This window comes from Astyanax mexicanus, chromosome 23, assembly GCF_023375975.1.
Source record: "Astyanax mexicanus isolate ESR-SI-001 chromosome 23, AstMex3_surface, whole genome shotgun sequence".
NCBI lineage: Eukaryota > Metazoa > Chordata > Actinopteri > Characiformes > Acestrorhamphidae > Astyanax > Astyanax mexicanus.
In genome coordinates this window covers 22,553,491-22,570,667 of record NC_064430.1, presented here as the reverse complement: position 1 = coordinate 22,570,667, position 17,177 = coordinate 22,553,491, and the positions used below count along the sequence as shown (strand labels likewise).

The window sequence follows — 17,177 nt, the reverse complement described above, 5'->3', positions numbered from 1 at the left end:
GACTTTCTGTCGGCCTCAGTTTTTTATTTTATTTACTGTAAATTTTATTATAAAGCAGTGATTTTGATCTGAAGGTATTTGTTAATTAATTATGAACTGTATTTAAAATCATACATCTCAAATTTTAAAGGAAAAAAATAGTGTTTTTTGTCCAAATACAGAATACTCTTCAAGACAATACATTTTCAAGGATCATTCATGTGTTTCTCAGCAAGACTGTAAAAGCAAAACAACATTACATGTGTCTGCAGTCCTGACCTGTTCCCAATATAGAGAATAATAGTGTGGAAAATTGTGAACCGTAAAATGTGACAACAACGACCTCACACTGTTGCACAACTTCAAATATGTTTGCAGTAAGAATGGGACAAAATAAAATTTAACCTGTAAAACATCAAGTACCGGTAAGTCATTGCTTAGAATCCTCAAAGCTAAAAAGTATTTTAAGTGTTTTAAAAAGAGATAGCAATATCATAAAATGGTAAAAGATCCTTTAACAACCTTTTTTGGAACGTGTTTTAAGCCAGAAATGCACAAATGGATGTATAATAATAAATGAAAGTTAAATAAGCAGATACAACATGAAATATCTTTGGGTCATACTGTCAAAAGTTCTAAATATCAGACACAACCTACACCATGCTTGACAGCTTAGCATGTATGATTTGTAGAGGTGTGCCAAAAAATCGATTCACATAAGAATCTTGATTCTCATTTACTACGATTCAGAATCGATTTAAAATGTCCCAAAATCGATTCTGAGGGGCGGGTTTTAGACTGATTTTGGGCTGGGTATTTTTGTTGGACCTGGCAACCCTGGGGATAGCGCTTGTCCCTTTGGAGATCTTCCAGACACACACAGAGCGTAGGTGTTTGAGAATCACCGGTAAGATGGCAGAACAAGCACTATATTACCTTAGATTAACGTGTAGTTTCAATGTTTTATGGCAGAATGCTTCATAACAAGCATAAAAAAGATCGCTAGTAGTTAGTTTCAGTAACTGTTAGCTAGCTAACTAGCTAACTTTCCAGTTCCACCTTAAATAACGCTACAGGTGGCAGCGGGCTGCAGCATTTAAGGCGGAACGGAAAAATAACAATAAGCTAATCAGAGCTAATTTCAGCTCCTCATCACAGAGGAATTAAGGAATGGACAATATGAATTAATTTCTCCACCTCCTGCCCCCTTTCTGAAGAAATACAACCACCTTAAATTAACTAGTTAATCAGCAGCTGCTCCTGAACTTTAGCGCTCCACTGCTATCATCACATCAGCCCAGCAGCGTCACCTACACACCACCGCTAGTAGCCTGGTAATAAAGCAGTGTTATTTATTTATGTATTTATTGTTCATTAACGTCATTGTGATATCCCAGTGATTCCTCTGTCACTGAGGACCCACATTCCTGCACATTTTATTGTTTTTGTAACACATTACTTGCTCCAGGACCAGTGTATATTATGGAGGGTTTTTTTTCAATACGATTCATAAGCCAGAAGCAGAAATATTTATAATTCAAATCGTTTTGAATCAAAAATCGATTTTGAATCGAATCGTGGCCCCCAAAATCGGAATCGAATCGAATCGTGAGATAGTAATCGATTCCCACCCCTAATGATTTGATTCAAGAACTGAGCCTTTTCACGTTTTCATTGTATATGAAAAACATAACAACTAGTCTTGCTATTTTAAAGGGAACATTATATAAGTTAGAGTAGGTCTATGATTTGTACAAAACATATTCATGAAGTTCTTTACAGAAAATCACTCTTGCATAAAGATAAAGATCCCTACCTCAGAAGAAGTCTGCTAATCCTAATCTGCAAATCCTGATGTGTACTGTCTGAGGTTCTAAACCAGCAGACTGAATTTCTGGCATTTCTTCCACTAATCTATGGGGTGGGGCTCTGATGGGGGTTGACAGGTGAGGGGTAGAGCCAGGGTGGTTCTATGCAGGTTTCCTGGTTTGTTGTGACATCACAATAAGGGAGGAGCATCCAAACGGCTTATAGAAAACAGATGGATGAATAGATGTTTTAATGCTTGGAATGTTTAAATAGAGGAGTAGAGACCTAAGTGGAAATACAAAAGTAGTTTTTTTCCTTTAAATTTTTTTAAAAAATTTACAATTTTTTCCTTTAAATTAAATTATTGTGTAGATGAGTGTAGAAGGATATATACAGTAAGCTTTCCACAGACACCAAACCCATAACATCTCTTTATTAGGTGAACTAGACGCAGTGCATTTGTAATACAGTACAGTCCACAGAAACCCTTCCCCAAATACGCAAAGTGCATTCAGTTTCTCATGCACACTCCTGTATTTAGCTTTATTTCTACGCAGACTACATAAAGCACAGCATGCAGTACAGCGGCCTAATGCTGTGCCATGGAATGCAGGACAGAAGATTACTGGGATGGAAGTCGTAGAAAACGGAGAAAATTACAGTAACGCGATTTAAGCTTCTAAACACGTCGAAGGGCACAGAACCCAACGCTCAAGCTTAACTTAAAACCTTAAAATCTATATCTAATTCCCATTTATAATACATTCAGTCTCTGGTTAATTGCACATAATCTCAAGAAGGAGAGTGGGCAGAGTTACAGAACACACACACAGACATCATCTTCACTCGGGCATGCACAAGATCCCGTAGGACGCCTGCCGAAAAACAGCTGCCATTTGTTTTTTCCTCCTACAAATGTTCTATTTTATTATATATTTTATAACCCTGTCCTGAAAGACACATTGGATACTCAATGCTACTCTGTGCAAAGGTTCTAGGCCCATAAATCACATTATTTAACCAGTAATACACTCGAGGTTGGTGCTATAACATGTAATATTGGCACTGCTGTGCTGCGGGCGTACACCAGCATTATAACACAGTTCCGTTATCGCTGTTTATTGAAAGATTTTGAGTTAAAGAGGAAGAATACGATCTGTTTGGTTTATTTACTCTGGATTATTTGATGCCTAAAACATTTGCACTGCACATATCTGTAGGTTTTCAGTTTAGATGCTTTTTACAGGCCTTGCTTGGCACAAACAAGCAAGAAATGTGTTGAATATAATCAATTAAATACACTAAGTGACTAAAAGTCATGACTGGTATTTCACACAGGCACAGAATAACCTCGTTAACCTCGTTAAGACCCCTGCGGCAGCAGCATATGCTCCCACTGCTTATAGCTGGGTGATACACGTCCATAATTATTAACAGCACAATATAAAATAAAAGATATTTATAACTTTAAATAAGCCTTAAAATTAACAAAAAACAATGCATGTCAAATTGCTGGTGTTTAAAAGGAACTGCCGTATTTTTCACACTATAAGACGCACTTAAAATACTTTAATTTTCCCAAAAATCAGCACTGCCAGTCAGGTATTAGTTTTCAGTTCCAGTTTTTAGTTCTACAGCAGTATCAGCATTACCTGCTAAGTGCTAGCCATTCGGTCGTAGAGAGGTGAGTATTATCAGACTTTAGCCTGCATCTTACCCCAGCTAGCACTGCTGGAGCAGCATTAGCATTAGCTGCTAACCGTGCTAAGCGCTAGCTCTCTTACCATTCAGAGATGAGTATATCAGACTGTAGTCTACCAGAAGACTCAGGGTTCCTCAGTGTAGCGCTGGTGGGTGGCATTAGCAGTTAGCCGCTAATGCTAATGCTCTGGTCTGAGTGGAAATCTGGATATCTAAGCTTACTATAAATAAACAGAAGCACTTTACTCACCCAAATAAACAGTTTTTAGGAGAGAAATCTGTGTAGATTAACATCCAGCACTGATTTGACAGGTCTGACTTGTCTGAAAATGTTTTTTTTTTTTTTTTTTTAGAATTACAGTTTTGTTCACTTAACTTAGCTTAGCTAAATTAAAAGGGAAACATGGCAACAGCCCTGTTCATAACAAATGGAACTTAAAATGTGCCCTATAATACGTTGCGCCGTATAGTGTGAAAAATACAGTAAAAGTATGATAAAATCTATCATTTATTCACATGTTTAGCCACCCTTCACCCTGGTGGGACCGAAGCTGGGGAGCTTTTCACATTTCTAGCCTACGAGTAGAGTGACGTTAGATAAGGGTTGGGCGATATATCAAGTTTTTAAGGAATATCGATATATGTATGTAGGTAGAACTAATAAACCAGCAACTAATGTACTAATGCAGGCAGATGAGCTTTACCTTATGCCAGGTTCACACTAAACATGACTGTTTGAGTGGTCAGTCCTTGTGCTGTTCACGCTGCACACTACTTCAGTTATTGTGACTTTTATACTACACAACTGATCAGCGACATGGGTTAAAAAAAATCACACGATTTTTCAACATGGGAACTCGTCAACTCACCTGGTAGATTTCTAAAATACCATTTATTTATCACTAAAACATGCGAGAACTAGCCATACCAAACCAGAGAATCTCTAAAATGAATTAGTTAATATGAAGTAACTGAGCAAAATCAGAGCTTATTAATGACTGATCATTTCATTTCCTCAACACAGATTTATATCAAATGATTCAGTACAGCTGGCAATGTTTTAAGGTTTTAAACTCAGTGTTCTGCCTATATAGCCAGCATCAGATTACCAACGTCAACTCGCAGCAGCAGTAATGCAGCACCTTTACTAAAAAAAAATAAATAAAAGGAAATATACAGGCATGCTTCCTTTACTTTTTGTAAAATACATTATTCTACTTTAGAAAATTAAAGGAATACTCAAGAAAAGCGTTACGCTCCATTCACCCCATTCATAGAGGACTCACTGATAAGCTCCTTCTAGAGTTTAACAGTAATTTTCTGATATAACAGAGAAACAGAAAGTGATTAGACTTTCTATAAATGTTTAGCTCTGATCATGCAGAAGATGCATTTTTGGACCCATGGTTCTCTTCTTCTTTTACGTCCCATTGTCTGTAGGTAGCCACTGATCTTGACTCCCAGTCGCCGACTGGATCGGATGTTAAACATGCTGAATATTTGCTGGATGTCTGCTAGGCAAGAGTCTTTTAGTAGTTTAGACGGTATGGCTGATTGTGACTGATCACGAGCTAACCCCAATTTCTCTCAGAGCACATTTTTTTACTCAAAAAAAAAACTTGAAAACTGTGAACTGAAAACTGAGCTAAAATCATGTAGTGTGAACCTGGCATAAAGTATAAAAACTGGCCAAAAAAATATAAAACTCAATTCTTGCTCTCGCAGTCTTTCCACATAGTGAACAGACGGGCAAATCTAACTAAGAAACGCCATCTGATCTGTGACTGAAGCGAATACAGAGCCCCTTTCTAATCTGCAGGAAAATAAAAGGCCACACACACACACAATCTCTCTCTCTCTTTCTCTCTCTCTCTCTTTCTCTAACTCACACACACAGTCTTGTCCCACTCCTTCTCTAATGGTGGTTCTGGTGGGGTTTGTGGTTCTGGTCGTGGCCGTTGTTCTGAGACGTGGGCAGCAGGTGGGTCACGTGACCGATGCCTTTGGTCACGCCCTCCCGGAACAGCAGCTTGGCTCCGACGCGCAGGTACTCCGGGTGCTTCATGAAGCGGAAACACACCACAGCCCTCTCACCTGTTCTCAACTCCTCCTGCACACACACACACACACACACACACATACACACACAAACACACTATAAGGCTAGGCCAAACAAATACATAAATATACCATATTTATTTATATATTCTATCAGTCAGGTATTAAGGAGCAGTAAAGCCACTCCACTGAAGTACAGAGTTCAGGGGAGTTAGCACTGCTAACCTCAGCTGGCTATGCTGCTAACCTTGGCTGCTAGCACTGCTAAATGGGTTGGCTAGCGTTGCTAACTGGGGCTGGCTATACTGCTAACCAGGGCTGGTTAGCACTGTTAACCACAGCTGAGTAGCGCAGCTAAACAGGGCTGGCTATGCTGCTAACCGAAACTGAGTAGTGCTGTTAACCGGAGCTGAGTAGCGCTGCTAACTGGGGCTAGAGCTCACCCTTGGACAAAATTGACTTTAAAAGATTTTTTTTTTTTTTTTTTTTTTACGAGCTTTCTCCAGCTTCCCCATTAGAATGGAAACATAGAGACACCCCTACGAGTGTTGCTTAATTCTAGGGCTGGCCCGAATAGCGTTTTTTGAGCTCCGGATATTCGGCACTGATTCGAAGCGAATATTCGAATATTCGTTTTTAAAATAAGAGGTAAAAAAAAAAAAAAAAAAAAGGAAATCACGGCCCCTTTAAACCACTGAAAAATGTTCAATTTGCTCTGACCGACAAGACATATTCACCCCGGATTTTTGGTGTTTTTATCCCGGATTTTTGTGTTTTCACCCCATATTTTTTCTGTGTTTTTAGCCCAGATTTCTTTGTGTTTTCATCCCGGAATTTCTGCTGCCCTACACCGCGGCTTATCCGCTGCGTAAGCAGGCTAGGAGGCTGCTGCTGCACGGTTTCTCCGCTGCGCAAGCCAGCCCAGTAAATTGCTGTTTGTGTTTTCACACTTAGGCTATTTGCTTAAAAAAACAAACAAAAAAAACGTTTGTTCAGGAAGTATTTTATATTCTTAAACATTGTTAATTATATTAGAGGACAGTCATTGTAAACTGTACTTGGTCTATTTCGGTTAAAGGATTGTGCAGGGCATATTACTGATTTTGTATTTTTGCACTTGGGCTATAAGCTCAATATTAAATATTTCGTTTGTTTAGAAATTATTTTATATTTTTAAACCATGTTAAATTATATTAGAGTAGAGGAAAGTCATTGTTAATGACGTTATTGTATTTGGTCTATTTCGGTTTAAGGATTGTGCAGGGCATAGCCGTATTACTGATTTTGTATTTTTGCACTTGGGCTATAAGCTCAATATGAAATATTTCGTTTGCTTAGAAATTATTTTATATTTTTAAACCATTTTAAATTATATTAGATAAGAGGAAATTCGTTCAGACATCATTTTTGTAGGCCAGGCTTTTGTAACCGATTTAGCCCCTACTGTTGCCACATTACCCCTTACGTTTTATTATATAAATCAGTTTCGTTTTTTTTATCATGTATAATAGAGGTCTGCGCGAGACTGATTTTTAAACCCACTCTTCCACGCTCCCGCGTTTCTGTCTCGTTACCGCTCCGCAAAAAAATTGCTTCTTTTAATCCCGCGCCCGCCCGCCACATACACATTTCTGCCGCTCCCGCCCCACGTTCCTAATATAAATTAAATAAACTACATTTAATGCTTCAAATTTACTTATATATTTATTAAAACAGCAGCGCTGCACCATCGGTGTGTGCGTGTGTGTGTCGGTCCATCCTGCGCGTTGAGAGTTTTCTTTAGTTTTTTTTTTTTTTTACAATTATTACAGTTTTCTTAACTATTTATTAATTTGCTCCCGCATCGTCTGGATTAAACTCCCACTCCAGCCAATAACAGTTCAGTTCTGTCCCGCGCGCAAGATATTCTGACGGGACCCGCGAGAACAGAAGTGGTTAGACTGAGGTGGAACTATGGAAAGGAGAAAAAAAACGAATATCCGAATACCAAAATTAAAAACCGAATACCTACTCAACGAACGAATATCCGAATACCCGAATATTCGGGTCCAGCCCTACTTAATTCGCCTTATAATCCGTAAAATATGGTACATCTTTTCATTACCTGTTAGTCATGACTGTTATTAATAGCTTTAGACTCAATGATCATTCTGAAGTCATTCTTCTACAGTCTAATAAATCTAACATTAATATTAATATTAAAGATATAATGGAGATAATATTAAATTCACATTGAGATTTAATATCCTAATAGCAATAAGTCTCTGAGAAGGCTCTGAAGGACACACCTTGCCCAGCAGGCACTCCACCGTGGCAGTCTGCCGGACGTTCCCCACGTGCACCGTGACCTGGAAGCCCCGCCGGAACGTCTTGGCGTGAAACAGCAGGACGATGGCGGCCTCAAACTGCCAGCAAATGGTGGGGTTCATCTTTGGACTCACCATCACCATACCCTAACCCAACACAAACATACGAGCTGTAATCAGTATATAATCACATGTGATGTGTAAGAGTGAGATGTGTAAGAGTGTACCTTGCGTAATAGCGAGCGGTCGAAGTTCCCCAGCGCGAGAGTAGCAGCCTGTCCCGCTCGGAGGACGCGACAGGCCGAGCGGTTCCTCTGCATGCTGCACACCTTCAACCTCAGGAACTTCCCCTCATCTGTAGGACCCACCACCAGACGATCCCCCTCACGACACACACCACTACACACAGTAAAAAAATATTTTAATATTATTCAAATCTCCCGTGTTCTGCAGCCATTGGTGAGTTGATGAAGGTGTATGACGTGGTGCATGCTGGGTTGCTTTGAGCGCAGCCCCGCCCTCCAGCAAAAAGTTTAGCAGAGCTCAATTTTATTCAAATGAATCCGGCCGCCATGCTGCGTCCAGCCAATCAGGGAACAGCAGGCTGCGACTTCACACACACATACAAGCCTCACACACATAGAACAGCTGCCTTTCAAACACAGAAGAGAGGCTAAAAAATGGCGGAATATGAATTTATACAGCTATAGACAGGGTTCATACAGTTTTTAACTAAGAAATATCCATGACTATTCCATGACTTTTCCATGACTTCAGAGCAATTTTTCAGGACCATGCAATTTTAAAAGGTCAATGCAGACATGCACAATAAACCAAAAATCAACTAAAACTATAACCAAAATTGATTATAGTAGAAATTAAATTAAATAAAATTTGATAAAACATTTACTGAATTAATTCTGAGCTGATGTATTTGTTAGCTCAAAATAGCTTTTCTCCATCGATAGATCAACAAAAGGAAAAACAAAGATTTGTAGATGCAAATTTCCACAACTTTTTCAAAACTTTTCCGGGTATTTTTATTTTTCTGGAAATTGCCATATTAAAATTGCATGACTTTTCCAGGTTTTTTATGACCGTATGAACCCTGTATAGATCCCAGTGAGGTTTACAAAAAATTTATGATTGACTACATCTGTTGCTTCATTTAAATTCAAAAACATCACGGACACGCCCACACGCAGCGAGCCGAGAGATCCGGCACGGCGACATGCGTTAAGGAAAAGTGCCAGTGGACACGCACCGTTACACTGGATTTTATACAGTAAGTTGGGTGATGAGAGGTAATTAAATGTGATTAGAGGTGAAAACAGGCTCACCTGTACAGCGTTCCTCCAACCACTGTTCCCACATCTGGAACACTGTAGATCTCATCAACCTGACAGAATACAGCCATATTAGATATCTGTGCACAACTCATAACATTAAAACATATTACCGGTATATATTCCAATTCTAGTTTCTAAGTATTCCTGACAATTAAAATCAATATATTTACTGCTCCCTAAATGTGAATGACTGCGTTATTATATTATACACTACACAGACTAGATTTATTAAGACATGTATATTTAAAGTGTATTTAAAATATTAAAGTAACTGTCTCTACTGTCAAAAAAAGGCTTTATAATTAATTTTGGAACATTTCTGTGAGGATCTGATTGCAGTCAGGATCAGCAGGGTCAGGATACTGACTGATTTTGCCAGATTTCAAAAAATAGATTTTTATATATTTTATGTGAATCCCAAATGAGTACAAATTACAGTAGCTGAATGCATTTATTAGTAGTGTCTACAAACATATGCACATGTAGTGCAATATCAATAGATCAAATCTCTCACTATTGGTTAAATGAAGATTTAACAAATAGAAAAATGTTTCAAAATGTTAATATTTTTTTAGCTTTTATGTATGTTATGTATGTATGTAAGTATGTGTGTGTTTACCTGGAACTCGGTCAGCTGCTGCATCAGCTCCTCCTGCTCCTTGCTGTTGCTGAGGGGTGGAAGGATGTTGAAGAAAACCTTCAGCAGATCCAGGTTCTCCCCGGAGACGCTCGATATGGTGAAGATGGGAGTGATGCTGCACAGGAAGCAAACACAGCAGCGTGTCACACGGCTGTATAAACTGTATAATGCTTTATAAACCGTGACATAAAGAGGACAAGGTGAGAACGTTAGTGAAACTGACACCTAGAAATAAAAACACTATACTGGTATGAAGCACCACCTCGTGGCCAAAACTGAAAAGTGCAGGTTTTCAAGAAGACAAAGTGAAAAGTCATGGGATACACATATCTAAATGGAATTTCCACGCCTGTATATGTTGTGAGGTGTTATCTTGGCCAGCATATTTGATGCAGTGAAGCTTTGAATGAGTTTAGCAGGGTCTTGCAGTGGAAGCCAGATAATAGGACATTATATTCCGTAGGTGTTGTTTTAAAATGTTCAACACCGATATGTTACTTTGAATTCAATAACAATACCTTTTTCTTAATTGTGAGAGAGTGAGAGAGACAGAAAGAGTGAGAGAGAGAAAGAGAGAGACAGAGTGAGAGAGTAGCTTACATACAGGTTTTAATGGGTAAAACACTAAAAACTAACTAATGTAATTTAAGAAATTTAAGAAATAGTTTAAGGTGGAAATTTTATAGATCAGTTTCTAATATTTTAATGCAAGCTGAATTTTTTTTTCCGAGGTCATCTAGTTACTGTACCACCTTGAGATGCTTTGAATACCACCAGCAGTACCTGTACCCGATATTGAGACAGAAACACTAAACACAGGCGACAGTGTTATACCTGGCAGACTGGGCGAACTGCTGGGCGGCGGTGACGGCGTCGTCAGGGCTGGTGACCAGCATGGGCACTTTGTTGCAGCCAGGCTGTTTCAGGACTCTCTCCAGCTGCCGGACCGTTTTCTCCACCGTGCCGCTGCTGCACAGATCCACCTTACTCACCACGATAAAGATGGGCACCTTCAGCGCCATGGCCAGACCCAGGTGCTCTCGAGTGGTCCCCGCTGAGGAACAGGAGGAGAAGGAGGAGGATGAAGAGAAGGAGGAGGAGATCACTGATAAGAACTAACAGAAGGAGCTGAGCAGAACTGTACGCCCTATAAATGTGAACTCACTTACCGATGCCCGTGTTGGCTCCCACCACCAGCATGGCAAAATCGGGGCAGTAGCTGGTCAGGCCGAAGATGGTGGTCTTCAGGTACTTATAGTGACCGGCCAAGTCGATAAAGGTGATCATCTTGGATGAACTCTCGCAGATTTCCTCGGCTGTGCGGGACTCGCTGTAATTCACCACCTGAAAAACAGAAAAATGAGCACGAATATGAACTATATATATAACGATCTGGTGCACTTGAGCCACATATCTGGAAAAAAAATTAGAAATCACTTAAAATGACAAGTTTCTTTGATTTTACCAAATTGGAAACCTCTGGAATATAATCAAGAGGAATATGGATGATCACAAGCCATCAAACCAAACTGAACTGCATGAATTTTTGCACCAGGAGTAAAGCAGCAATAAGTTATCTAAAAGCAGCATGTAAGACTGGTGGAGGAGAACATGATGCCAAGATGCATGAAAACTGTGATTAAAAACCAACCAGGATTATTCCACCAAATATTGATTTCTGAACTCTTAAAACTTAATGAATATGAACTTGTTTTCTTTGCATTATTTGAAGTCTGAAAGCTCTGCATCTTTTTTGTTATTTCATATATAAACCAGGTGGTGGACTCACCTCCCCTTTGCTGTTGAAGCCGAGGATTTCGAAGCTGATGCTGGAGGTGCGGCCCGTCTGGATCTCGTGTAGATGCCTGAACAGGTTGAGCCTCGCCCGGCCTCGCCCGTTATCCAGCTCGCCCTGGGTCAGAACACCCAGCAGAGTGGACTTCCCCGAGTCCACGTTCCCCAACACGGCCACGCGCAGGTCCAGAAACTGCAAGCACAACCACATCCTGTCTTTAGTGATTCTGAGTTCAGAATCTGTCCTCCAGTAAAGCTCTACAGAATTCTAACACAAAACTTTCCTAACTCAACATTAGTATCAGCATCGCTGTGATGCTACTCCATAGTGCTGCATCAGCATGCACCATGCATGGACCCACAATCAGGAGTTGCAGTTTAAGAGCTTCCTAACCTGCTGGTCATCGGGAACTTTCCGCACGAGAACTTCCGCGATTTTCCGGCGGGATCTGTCCGACTCGTAGTCCACCTCCCTCTCTCTCAGGAGTGTGATGTCAGCGCCGACCCTGAGTGCAGACAAACAGAAGCATCATTAGATAAGAACAAGCTCTGAACAAGCTCTTAATGGGGACGTCCCCATCACACTGTTTTACCCCAGAGTCCCAGTCATTTATAAATATATAATTACAATTATAATTGAAATTATAATTGATTTTAGCATAAAATAAACAAATATTTAATCAAGCGCTTAATTAAACACCCAAATTGTCAACCACATCGTACATAACACTGCAGTTTTACAGACTCTGCTTTTAGCCACAGAGCAGCAGCAAGCTGAATTCACTACAGGAATCTCTAACGTTAAATTTTTATTTAGTTATTCGTTTTAATTTTTGGTATGTTTTTTTAAGTTGTTTTCGGTCTTTTTCAATTTTAAGTGAACTTTTTTTAAGTTTGAATATATATATTTTTTCTTCTTTTACTGTTTTTAGTTACTGCTAATTAGATTTTTACTCCTCTGTTAGTTTTATTTATTCATCTGTAGTTGCATTATTATCTTTGATGTTATTACCTATGATTTCATGATTCCTACTAAATTCTTATTTTTATCTTCTTTGTTTTATATCTTATTGATTAACTGATTGATTGATTAATTGTTGGTTAAAGTAGCAGCTCAATGCTAGCTAACAAACTGCTGGAGATTTTTAATGGCTAAGTGGCGATGCTAACTGAATCTTAATCTATCTAAATTAATCACTGTTTTATTCATGAATTCTGTTAATAACACACCTCAATATTAAATATCACTTTCACTGTCTCTGATTGGTTTAGACCATGATATAGAAATAATATGTCTCTGATGTTGAACCACAGGGAGGCTTCCAGATTTGCGGACGCTTTTTTTTTCCTGGTTGCAGCAGTGAGAAATTATGTCGCACATGCAACCAAATCGGTTGAACTCTAGAACCCGGTTTAATTTTAGGAATATGGTCTCTTCTGTTTTTATTATATTAATAATTACTATATACTGCACAAGTCTTGGATACAAAGAAAAAAAAGACTCAATACTTCTCAGCCATCCTGCGCAGGGTCTTCAGAGAAGCCTTCATGTCCTCCTCGGTGAGTCCCACCATCAGGCCGTTGTCCTCCACCCCGATCTGATAGACGGCCTCCCCGCGGCCCTCCTGCAGACGCCACTTCAGCTGAGTAGCCAGGTGCTCGAACCTGTACTGCGTCGGGTTCACCAGCTTCAACTAAGGACAGAACAGACAGCAGAGAGCGGCTAAGATTCTGATTACAAACATATACAGTACTGTACAATGTTTTAGTCCCTGTGAAGATTAGTATAAGGCACACCTAATTATAAGACACACAATCAATAAAAGTTAATTTTCTGGTCTATTTTTATACATAAAGCACACCGGATTATAAGGCACATTTGAACTGACTGTAGCAAAGAACAGGGGTGTCACCATTTGTACTTCTAAATTCAGCTGGTCTTGCCACTGGGTGTCTAAGCTAAGTTAAGTAAATAAAAACTGTCCTTTACTCCAGTCCGAAAGACTCGTACTGAACAGCAAAAGAGCTAGTGCTGTGGTCAGCGGCTAATGCTAATGCTGCTCCAGCAATGCTATCCGGGGTTAGCAGCAGGCTACAGGCCGATAATACTCACCTCTGAAGAGCGAAAGAGCTAGAGTTTCACAGCAAATGCTATTACTTGACTGATAGAATTCATAGATAATGCGTACCAGATTATAAGGCTTACTGACGATTTTTGGAAAAATTAAAGGATTATAAGTGCGCCTCATAGTGCAAAAAATATGGTAGAATGAGATGTTTCTCGTTTCTGTAGTAAGAGTTTATTGACCTAATAAACACAATATTAAAAAACTATTCCAATATAAATAAATATAAATAAATACAAATAATATTCATACTAAAAAGTAATGATTATTCCAGAAAAGTGTTCAATAAAACATCTCTAAATCTCTCTTCATAGAATCTAGTATTATTTATAGTCATCATATCAGCACCTGCTTTGGTAAGTCAGTGCTTAATTATGCTAAATCAGGTAATGGAAATGAACACATCCACCGAGACATGTCTGTACAGTACAGTATATATAATTATTAAGACAAACCTTATACTCGATGTTCCCCTCCTCTGCCTGAAACAGATAAAAAAAAATCTTGTCAATTAGGGCCCAATTCAACAAACAGGGTTTTTTTATAGAGATATTTTGGCTTATCAAAGCAGCACAGGCTAAAGCACCAAAAGCAGAGCAGATTCTTCCACTGGATACCTAGTCTATCCATTAAGTGAAATGTTTCAACAGTAAAAGTGTAGCTCATGTATTTTATCACCAAACTGTTTACATTTTCATCAAATAAAAAACTACAGTACTCAGATTAACTGAGATTAACGAAGCTGCTGTGAAAGTTTTAAACTGTATTTGGAATCAACCCAGGCCAGAAAATAAATGTGACGAAAGCACTGGATTAGTATAAATACTACTGAGAACAGTACATCTACTAAGTACACAAAGACTAGCTGGCTCATTTAGATCATTACATGAACATCCTACTTACCTGTGAAGAACACAGGCCCTATTTTAGTGATCTATAGATGAGCCGTCAACTGTGCACCGTGCAGCTTGTTGTCAGTGTGTTTTTGCTATTGTAATGACAGGAAAAGTATACCTTGTGCGGCTTGAAACGCACAAAAGCCGTGTACTAATTATCTTAATTAATCATGGGTGTGATTAATTTAGGGTGTAATGGGAACAAAACCATAAGCCTTTAGAGTCAGGTGAGCTCTGACTTTGGGGGATTGCTATTTTAACGGTGCAGCTACCTGGATGTGTCCAACGCTTCTCAAAACATTTTTTTCTGACGCTATAGCAAAATAATGTTTGATTTTTTGGAGTAAATAAATAAGTTGCAAATATTACATCGGGGAAAAAAGCTTAGAGGAGAAAATGAGATAAAATGGGCTGTTTTGTCTTTGTAACATATAGGGTTGGGTGGCGCTACACATAACACTGCAACCAGCACTAGATCTGTGGTGGCTTCACTTCTGAGAGTTCTTCTTCTCTCCATCCTTGGGTATTTTCTGCTCGGCTGTTTTGACTGGAAATGAAATAAAAGGCGCTGTCTGAAATCAATGAGGGACTCTAAAGCCTGGCAGAACAGCTGAGGAAGCTTTGAGTATAGCTTATCTTAGCTGAGCTGACACCCGCACAGCCAGCAGCCTGACAGGGTGCTATTAGCCAGCAAGCCTAGTCTGCTAAAGATGCAGGAGCTGCTTTAAACACAGCTATTTTGTTGTCATATAAATGTGGCATCAGGGTTTGTAGGCACATATCTTAACTTTAGTTACAGTACATTACAATATATATATATATCAGCCAGAGAAACTTTCAGTCTCAAAAGTCTACACTCATGGTAAATGGCAACAGACGTCTTAAATGTTTAATGCTCTCTAAAAGCTCTCTCACAAAACGTTATTACACCATATTGATTATAAATACACACTCAAATGACTGAGAAATTGTTTAATCATATCTAAAACATATATTAAATATGTATGCATGGTGGATTAATACATGCAAAATGGTGTTCAGCCAAATAGTCCTCAAAGACAACATTTACATTTATTTGTTTCTACTATTTTCAGCTCTGCATATAAAGCACAACGAAAAAAGCAGATTTAAGTTACTGGTGAGTTTAGATAATTAATCATATTGCTATACTTGCATGTAGCTATATTTGCTAGATGCCCATTACCCCAACTAATTAAAACTAATCACCTACAAATCTTTATATAAGCATAGTTAGCGTTATCTAACAGCAGAAAGGCTAAAAACATACCTAGCTTAGCTAGATACGCGAACTCGCTAGCGCTATATTTAACTGATCATTAGGTTAGCATCTTTGCTAACTAAAATAACATAGCTAACGCTATTTTTAACTAACCGTTAGGTTAGCAACTGAACTGCCAACTAAACGGTTCTAGCTTAGTTTACCTTGTTAAGCTATCAGCTATTCATCAGTAACTTAGCTAACGGTAAACACTGACTGACCAGGCATCAGCAATGTTTAACCAATTAACGTTACTGAGTGTCTGATTCTGCAAATTAAATAATTTATCAATGTTTAGGCTTTAGTCGAGCACGAAAATCCTCGTTAAATATAGTTATTTTACGTAGCTAACTAGCTAACAGCAGCAATGCTAACAACACATCTATCTAGCTTAACTAAGCTAACTGGCTAACGCTATATTTAACTGGCCGCAATGTTGCCACTAAGCTAACTAAACTTAACCAGCTTAGCTCTCCGCTAATCATGTCTGTTTGTGATTTTTTTAATAATGTTTTGGCTTTAGCTGAGGAAAAAAAAACTTACCAAATACCTTAAATATATTTACATATTTTTATTTTAACGTAGCTAACAAGCCAGCAGCAGCAAGGCTAACAACATACCTATCTAGCTTAACTAAGCTAGCTAGCTAACGCTATATTTAACTGACCGTTAAGTTAGCAGCTATGCTAACTAAAATAAACTAACTAAGCTAACCTAGCTAGCTAAGCTAAGCTATCCGCTAATCATCAGTGGCTTACAGTAAACACTGAGAGCTCTCTGTCCAGGTAAACCTAACGGTAAAACCGCTGTTACCTCCGGGGGTAGAAACGGCGGCGGCTCGTTGGTTTTCTTTCCCCGCCGTCTCCCTCCTCTTCGCCGCCTCCGCCTGTTCTTCCTCTTCTCTCCGTTCTCCGAGCCGGAGCCGGAGACCGAACCGCAGGCAGCGGCCGGCCGCGCAGGTCTGGGTCCGGGCTCGACGCCCCGGCGCTCGGCCACCTGCATCCCGGCAGCCGCTGGCTTAGCCAACCAGGCGAACAGCTGTCCTATCGCTCCCCGCTGAAGGAGAAGCAAACCCCGTGTACAGAAGGCTGTAAACTCGGGGTTCGCGGGGCTTTTCCGAGGAGCGAGGCCGATGTTGACGCAGCTCGAAGCGGCCGGGCATCCCAGCCGCTCAGCTGCGGCTCCTCAGCACCGACCGACCCGCCTCCTCCTCCCGCGGAGACCCGGGGGGATGACGACA

The 17,177-nt window shown here is 39.6% G+C and overlaps 1 protein-coding gene across 1 annotated transcript; it reads right to left on the bottom strand.

Annotated features, from left to right (window-relative positions):
* Nucleotides 1-2,211: 2,211 nt before the first annotated feature.
* On the bottom strand, nucleotides 2,212-17,153 carry gtpbp2b (GTP binding protein 2b). The gene is made up of 12 exons (XM_022665432.2): nucleotides 16,751-17,153; nucleotides 14,218-14,244; nucleotides 13,146-13,330; nucleotides 12,031-12,142; nucleotides 11,632-11,829; nucleotides 11,012-11,186; nucleotides 10,677-10,896; nucleotides 9,822-9,957; nucleotides 9,194-9,252; nucleotides 8,081-8,252; nucleotides 7,836-8,000; nucleotides 2,212-5,599 (listed from the first exon to the last, which is right to left on the bottom strand). Exons 1-12 carry the CDS (start codon nucleotides 16,937-16,939, stop codon nucleotides 5,405-5,407), a joined length of 1,833 nt encoding a protein of 610 aa, XP_022521153.2. The 5' UTR covers nucleotides 16,940-17,153; the 3' UTR covers nucleotides 2,212-5,404.
* Nucleotides 17,154-17,177: the final 24 nt, after the last annotated feature.

Bases quoted from the DNA above. Each gene is read 5' to 3' on its own strand.
- gtpbp2b (XM_022665432.2), bottom strand. From the start codon at position 16,939: ATGCAGGTGGCCGAGCGCCGGGGCGTCGAGCCCGGACCCAGACCTGCG. The intron at 11,830-12,030 runs GTTAGGAAGCTC...TTGTGCTTGCAG, and splicing joins AAGTTCCCGATGACCAGCAG to TTTCTGGACCTGCGCGTGGC. The intron at 8,253-9,193 runs GTGAGCCTGTTT...TACTGTGTGTAG, and splicing joins GTTGGAGGAACGCTGTACAG to TGGTGTGTGTCGTGAGGGGG.